Source organism: Phoxinus phoxinus, assembly GCF_949152265.1.
Source record: "Phoxinus phoxinus genome assembly, chromosome: 22".
Classification (NCBI taxonomy): domain Eukaryota; kingdom Metazoa; phylum Chordata; class Actinopteri; order Cypriniformes; family Leuciscidae; genus Phoxinus; species Phoxinus phoxinus.
Genome location: NC_136897.1, coordinates 28,778,925 through 28,786,096, shown reverse-complemented (window position 1 = coordinate 28,786,096; position 7,172 = coordinate 28,778,925). Strand labels below are relative to the sequence as shown.

Below are 7,172 nucleotides of genomic sequence, written 5' to 3'. Positions count from 1 at the left end.
TGTGGACAGGTGTCTGTTTGATTGAGTGTGTGAGTGTGTGGACAGGTGTCTGTTTGATTGAGTGTGTGAGTGTGTGGACAGGAGTCTGTTTGATTGAGTGTGTGGACAGGTGTCTGTTTGATCGAGTGTGTGGACAGGTGTCTGTTTGATCGAGTGTGTGGACAGGTGTCTGTTTGATCGAGTGTGTGGACAGGTGTCTGTTTGATTGAGTGTGTGGACAGGTGTCTGTTTGATCGAGTGTGTGGACAGGAGTCTGTTTGATTGAGTGTGTGGACAGGGGTCTGTTTGATCGAGTGTGTGGACAGGTGTCTGTTTGATCGAGTGTGTGGACAGGAGTCTGTTTGATCGAGTGTGTGGACAGGTGTCTGTTTGATCGAGTGTGTGGACAGGTGTCTGTTTGATCGAGTGTGTGGACAGGTGTCTGTTTGATCGAGTGTGTGGACAGGTGTCTGTTTGATTGAGTGTGTGGACAGGTGTCTGTTTGATTGAGTGTGTGGACAGGTGTCTGTTTGATTGAGTGTGTGGACAGGTGTCTGTTTGATCGAGTGTGTGGACAGGTGTCTGTTTGATTGAGTATGTGGACAGGAGTCTGTTTGATTGAGTGTGTGAGTGTGTGGACAGGTGTCTGTTTGATTGAGTGTGTGGACAGGTGTCTGTTTGATCGAGTGTGTGGACAGGTGTCTGTTTGATTGAGTGTGTGGACAGGAGTCTGTTTGATTGAGTGTGTGAGTGTGTGGACAGGTGTCTGTTTGATTGAGTGTGTGGACAGGAGTCTGTTTGATCGAGTGTGTGGACAGGTGTCTGTTTGATCGAGTGTGTGGACAGGAGTCTGTTTGATCGAGTGTGTGGACAGGAGTCTGTTTGATTGAGTGTGTGGACAGGAGTCTGTTTGATTGAGTGTGTGAGTGTGTGGACAGGTGTCTGTTTGATTGAGTGTGTGGACAGGTGTCTGTTTGATCGAGTGTGTGGACAGGTGTCTGTTTGATTGAGTATGTGGACAGGTGTCTGTTTGATTGAGTGTGTGGACAGGTGTCTGTTTGATCGAGTGTGTGGACAGGTGTCTGTTTGATCGAGTGTGTGGACAGGTGTCTGTTTGATTGAGTGTGTGGACAGGTGTCTGTTTGATTGAGTGTGTGGACAGGTGTCTGTTTGATCGAGTGTGTGGACAGGTGTCTGTTTGATCGAGTGTGTGGACAGGTGTCTGTTTGATTGAGTGTGTGGACAGGTGTCTGTTTGATCGAGTGTGTGAGTGTGTGGACAGGTGTCTGTTTGATTGAGTGTGTGGACAGGTGTCTGTTTGATCGAGTGTGTGGACAGGTGTCTGTTTGATCGAGTGTGTGGACAGGAGTCTGTTTGATCGAGTGTGTGGACAGGAGTCTGTTTGATTGAGTGTGTGGACAGGAGTCTGTTTGATTGAGTGTGTGAGTGTGTGGACAGGTGTCTGTTTGATTGAGTGTGTGGACAGGAGTCTGTTTGATCGAGTGTGTGGACAGGTGTCTGTTTGATCGAGTGTGTGGACAGGAGTCTGTTTGATCGAGTGTGTGGACAGGAGTCTGTTTGATTGAGTGTGTGGACAGGTGTCTGTTTGATTGAGTGTGTGAGTGTGTGGACAGGTGTCTGTTTGATTGAGTGTGTGGACAGGTGTCTGTTTGATCGAGTGTGTGGACAGGTGTCTGTTTGATTGAGTGTGTGGACAGGTGTCTGTTTGATTGAGTATGTGGACAGGTGTCTGTTTGATTGAGTGTGTGGACAGGTGTCTGTTTGATCGAGTGTGTGGACAGGTGTCTGTTTGATCGAGTGTGTGGACAGGTGTCTGTTTGATCGAGTGTGTGGACAGGTGTCTGTTTGATTGAGTGTGTGGACAGGTGTCTGTTTGATCGAGTGTGTGGACAGGTGTCTGTTTGATCGAGTGTGTGGACAGGTGTCTGTTTGATCGAGTGTGTGGACAGGTGTCTGTTTGATCGAGTGTGTGGACAGGTGTCTGTTTGATCGAGTGTGTGGACAGGTGTCTGTTTGATCGAGTGTGTGGACAGGAGTCTGTTTGATCGAGTGTGTGGACAGGTGTCTGTTTGATCGAGTGTGTGGACAGGTGTCTGTTTGATCGAGTGTGTGGACAGGTGTCTGTTTGATTGAGTGTGTGGACAGGTGTCTGTTTGATTGAGTGTGTGAGTGTGTGGACAGGTGTCTGTTTGATTGAGTGTGTGGACAGGAGTCTGTTTGATCGAGTGTGTGGACAGGTGTCTGTTTGATTGAGTGTGTGGACAGGAGTCTGTTTGATTGAGTGTGTGAGTGTGTGGACAGGTGTCTGTTTGATTGAGTGTGTGGACAGGAGTCTGTTTGATCGAGTGTGTGGACAGGTGTCTGTTTGATCGAGTGTGTGGACAGGAGTCTGTTTGATCGATTGTGTGGACAGGAGTCTGTTTGATTGAGTGTGTGGACAGGTGTCTGTTTGATCGAGTGTGTGGACAGGAGTCTGTTTGATCGAGTGTGTGGACAGGTGTCTGTTTGATCGAGTGTGTGGACAGGTGTCTGTTTGATCGAGTGTGTGGACAGGAGTCTGTTTGATCGATTGTGTGGACAGGAGTCTGTTTGATTGAGTGTGTGGCCAGGTGTCTGTTTGATTGAGTGTGTGGACAGGTGTCTGTTTGATTGAGTGTGTGGACAGGTGTCTGTTTGATCGAGTGTGTGGACAGGTGTCTGTTTGATCGAGTGTGTGGACAGGAGTCTGTTTGATTGAGTGTGTGAGTGTGTGGACAGGTGTCTGTTTGATTGAGTGTGTGGACAGGTGTCTGTTTGATCGAGTGTGTGGACAGGTGTCTGTTTGATCGAGTGTGTGGACAGGTGTCTGTTTGATCGAGTGTGTGGACAGGTGTCTGTTTGATCGAGTGTGTGGACAGGTGTCTGTTTGATCGAGTGTGTGGACAGGAGTCTGTTTGATTGAGTGTGTGGACAGGTGTCTGTTTGATCGAGTGTGTGGACAGGTGTCTGTTTGATCGAGTGTGTGGACAGGAGTCTGTTTGATTGAGTGTGTGGACAGGTGTCTGTTTGATTGAGTGTGTGGACAGGTGTCTGTTTGATTGAGTGTGTGGACAGGTGTCTGTTTGATCGAGTGTGTGGACAGGAGTCTGTTTGATTGAGTGTGTGGACAGGTGTCTGTTTGATTGAGTGTGTGGACAGGTGTCTGTTTGATCGAGTGTGTGGACAGGTGTCTGTTTGATCGAGTGTGTGGACAGGTGTCTGTTTGATCGAGTGTGTGGACAGGTGTCTGTTTGATCGAGTGTGTGGACAGGTGTCTGTTTGATTGAGTGTGTGGACAGGTGTCTGTTTGATCGAGTGTGTGGACAGGTGTCTGTTTGATCGAGTGTGTGGACATGTGTCTGTTTGATTGACTGTGTGGACAGGTGTCAGTTTGATCGAGTGTGTGGACAGGGGTCTGTTTGATCGAGTGTGTGGACAGGTGTCAGTTTGATCGAGTGTGTGGACAGGAGTCTGTTTGATTGAGTGTGTGGACAGGTGTCTGTTTGATCGAGTGTGTGGACAGGTGTCTGTTTGATTGAGTGTGTGAGTGTGTGGACAGGTGTCTGTTTGATTGAGTGTGTGAGTGTGTGGACAGGTGTCTGTTTGATTGAGTGTGTGGACAGGAGTCTGTTTGATTGAGTGTGTGGACAGGTGTCTGTTTGATCGAGTGTGTGGACAGGTGTCTGTTTGATCGAGTGTGTGGACAGGTGTCTGTTTGATCGAGTGTGTGGACAGGTGTCTGTTTGATTGAGTGTGTGGACAGGAGTCTGTTTGATCGAGTGTGTGGACAGGTGTCTGTTTGATCGAGTGTGTGGACAGGTGTCTGTTTGATCGAGTGTGTGGACAGGTGTCTGTTTGATCGAGTGTGTGGACAGGTGTCTGTTTGATCGAGTGTGTGGACAGGTGTCTGTTTGATCGAGTGTGTGGACAGGTGTCTGTTTGATCGAGTGTGTGGACAGGTGTCTGTTTGATCGAGTGTGTGGACAGGTGTCTGTTTGATCGAGTGTGTGGACAGGTGTCTGTTTGATTGAGTGTGTGGACAGGTGTCTGTTTGATCGAGTGTGTGGACAGGAGTCTGTTTGATTGAGTGTGTGGACAGGTGTCTGTTTGATTGAGTGTGTGGACAGGAGTCTGTTTGATTGAGTGTGTGGACAGGTGTCTGTTTGATCGAGTGTGTGGACAGGTGTCTGTTTGATCGAGTGTGTGGACAGGAGTCTGTTTGATATAAAATAAATAACAATAAGTTTGTCTTCTGTTGAACATATTCTACAATTCACAATAATAAAGAATATCAAGAAACACGTCAAGAACATATTTCATCCGCTACAAAAAGAGAAAAATATAAGTAATATTTGACTTATACTTAAAAAACTATTTTTAGAACCATTGTTTTTTTTATGATGTTATTTGCACAACAATTAGTTTCTTATTGTTTGTTGTGTTTTTGAAGCACATTATGATTATGGTTTTATCACACACTTCTGGAGATTATGGTTTATCACACACTTCTGGAGATTATGGTTTATCACACACTTCTGGAGATTATGGTTTATCACACACTTCTGGAGATTATGGTTTATCACACACTTCTGGAGATTATGGTTTATCACACACAGACTCCGTCATAAACACAGCCTTCAGATTCTGCAGTTCGTGATCACAACTTTAATATTGGACATTTATAAATTACTGAACCCCATTTACACCACATCATGCCAATTCAACTTTTTAAATCATAATTTTGACTTCAACTCATAATTTAAACTTTCTTAAAGACTCGTTCATAAAGAATGTTACTTGATTTGTTCCCGCATGAATCAGCCACTTCGAATGAATCAGTTGAGTGAATGAATCAGTTGAGTAAATGAATCAGTTGAGTGAATGAATCAGTTGAGTGAATGAATCAGTTGAGTGAATGAATTAGTTGAGTGAATGAATCAGTTGAGTGAATGAGTGAATGAATCAGTCGAATGAATGAATGAGTGAATGAATCAGAATCAGTTGAGTTAATGAATCAGTTGAGTGAATGAATCAATTGAGTGAATGAATCAATGACCTTCTAATTAAGAAAGCTACAGGTGATTTTCAGTTTCATATTTTAAGTATAATTTAATTTTCCCCAATATTTTGGTATCCATTCATCTACATTGTATGCGACCCTTTACATTTAAAAAGGTTAGTAAAGCTGCCCTTATAAAGATCAAAATGCCCCTAGAAATGAATGTAAGGGGGCAAATATTGCCTTAATTTCTGCCACTGCTTATTTCCCCGTCTATAGAAAAGCACACACTTCTTGATCACACACACCATTACATGACAGACACTCCGACAGGGCCGCACCCGTCCTCGAATGCACTGCACACGTCACGAGGCTCTCTGATTGGTCCGCCGCGTGTCAGGTGCCGTCACTGAGCATGCCCAGTAGTGTGTCGGGCTGCAGGCCCTGCTGGTGTGCCATGCACTGCACGTCGAAGCCTAGGTGTGTGAGGAACTGGACGACGCTCATCTCCTGCCCCGTCACATGCTCTCTGACCCTGGGGCACGAGGGGTTACAGTGGGGCCACGGGCAGCTGTCAATCAAGTGCACGGGACAACCCCTGGGCGGAGCCTGAGTGACGCTCCCGTTGCCGTGGTTACGGAGGCTGCGGTCCCAGCACTGAAGCGCTCGGGGAAGCGAAGTTCCTTTCACACGGATGTCCATCCAGGAGCTGAGGCAACCAGAATTAATGTGCATAATGTAGAAATATGATGGTAACTAACACTTTATAATAAGGATCATTAGTTACTGTATTTATTAATCTTTGTTAGTGTTAGTTAATAAAAATCCAAAACTAATGTTAACAAATATCAGTAAATGTTGAATGGTTGTTGATTATGATCTGCATAGTTACTCACTTCCTGGTGATGATCTCATGCGACACACAGGCGGGAGCAAACAGAGCCCTGTCAATCAAACAAGCAAGAGCCAATCAGAGATCAGTGTGACACGCTTCAAACACAACCAGCTTTATTAGTTAACATGAACTCAGAATGAACAATACTTCTACAGCATTTATTAATCTTAGTTCATATTAATGTCAACATTTACTATTACTTTGTATTTATTAATCTTTGTTAATGATGGACAGCTGTCCATTGTTAGTTTGCAGTGCATGAACTAAAGTTAACATGATTTTAATAGTGACAAATGTACTGCTCATGGTTAGTTCTACATTAATGAACCGTATTGTAGAGTGTTCCGGAGAAACGGGATGACTCTTACGGGAGGTTCCGGAGTGTGTTCCTGAGCGCGCTGCCGAGGGTCTGGATGTATCGCCACTGGCTCTCCTGGACCGGCCGACCCGTCAGATGAACATCATCAACCATCAGCTGAGCCTCATCGAACAGCCACTGGACCACGAACACCGGGCCTGGGAGAGAGCGGGCGAGAGACACCGACGCACAGTGAGAGAGAGAGAGAGAGAGAGAGCGGGGCGAGAGACACCGACGCACAGTGAGAGAGAGAGAGAGCGGGCGAGAGACACCGACGCACAGTGAGAGAGAGAGAGAGACATCGACTCACAGTGAGAGAGAGAGAGAGAGAGAGAGAGAGCGGGCGAGAGACACCGACACAGTGAGAGAGAGAGAGAGCGGGCGAGAGACACCGACGCACAGTGAGAGAGAGAGAGAGAGAAAGCGGGCGAGAGACACCGACACAGTGAGAGAGAGAGAGAGACACCGACACAGTGAGAGAGAGAGAGAGACACCGACGCACAGTGAGAGAGAGAGAGAGAGCGGGCGAAAGACACCGACGCACAGTGAGAGAGAGAGAGAGAGAGAGCGGGGCGAGAGACACAGACGCACAGTGAGAGACAGAGAGAGAGAGCGGGCGAGAGACACCGACACATAGTGAGAGAGAGTAACTAAACCCTAAAACAACTGTTTTTAGTTAATGATCTGTAAGACTGGAGCTTTATTAGTGCTGTTCATTGATTCAAGTAAATTTGTAGAGATTTGGGTATAAAGTGTTTTAATTCTACAAGATATGGAGTAAAAGCGTCTGAGTGCTGCCCTCTTCAGGCTGAACGGTGGAACTGCAGTTGAATCTTCCTATTGGATTTTGTGGGGCCCTGTGACGTAAGAGGGTACCCCCCCTTACCCCCCACCCCCCACCC

General features: G+C 46.4%; 1 protein-coding gene across 3 annotated transcripts in view; it reads right to left on the bottom strand.

The window, feature by feature from the left end:
- Positions 1-4,599: 4,599 nt before the first annotated feature.
- The window catches only part of notum1b (notum, palmitoleoyl-protein carboxylesterase b), a 10,260-nt gene continuing 7,687 nt past the window's right edge, over positions 4,600-7,172 (bottom strand). For 2 of the 3 annotated variants that reach the window (XM_079597862.1, XM_079597864.1), the window contains 3 exons: positions 6,281-6,428; positions 5,914-5,961; positions 4,600-5,726 (listed from right to left, as the gene is read on the bottom strand). In XM_079597862.1, coding sequence (XP_079453988.1) covers positions 5,414-5,726; positions 5,914-5,961; positions 6,281-6,428 — 509 coding nt within the window. In that variant the 3' untranslated portion in view covers positions 4,600-5,413. The remainder of the gene's footprint in view (positions 5,727-5,913; positions 5,962-6,280; positions 6,429-7,172) is intronic. The other variant, XM_079597863.1, reaches the window with a different exon arrangement.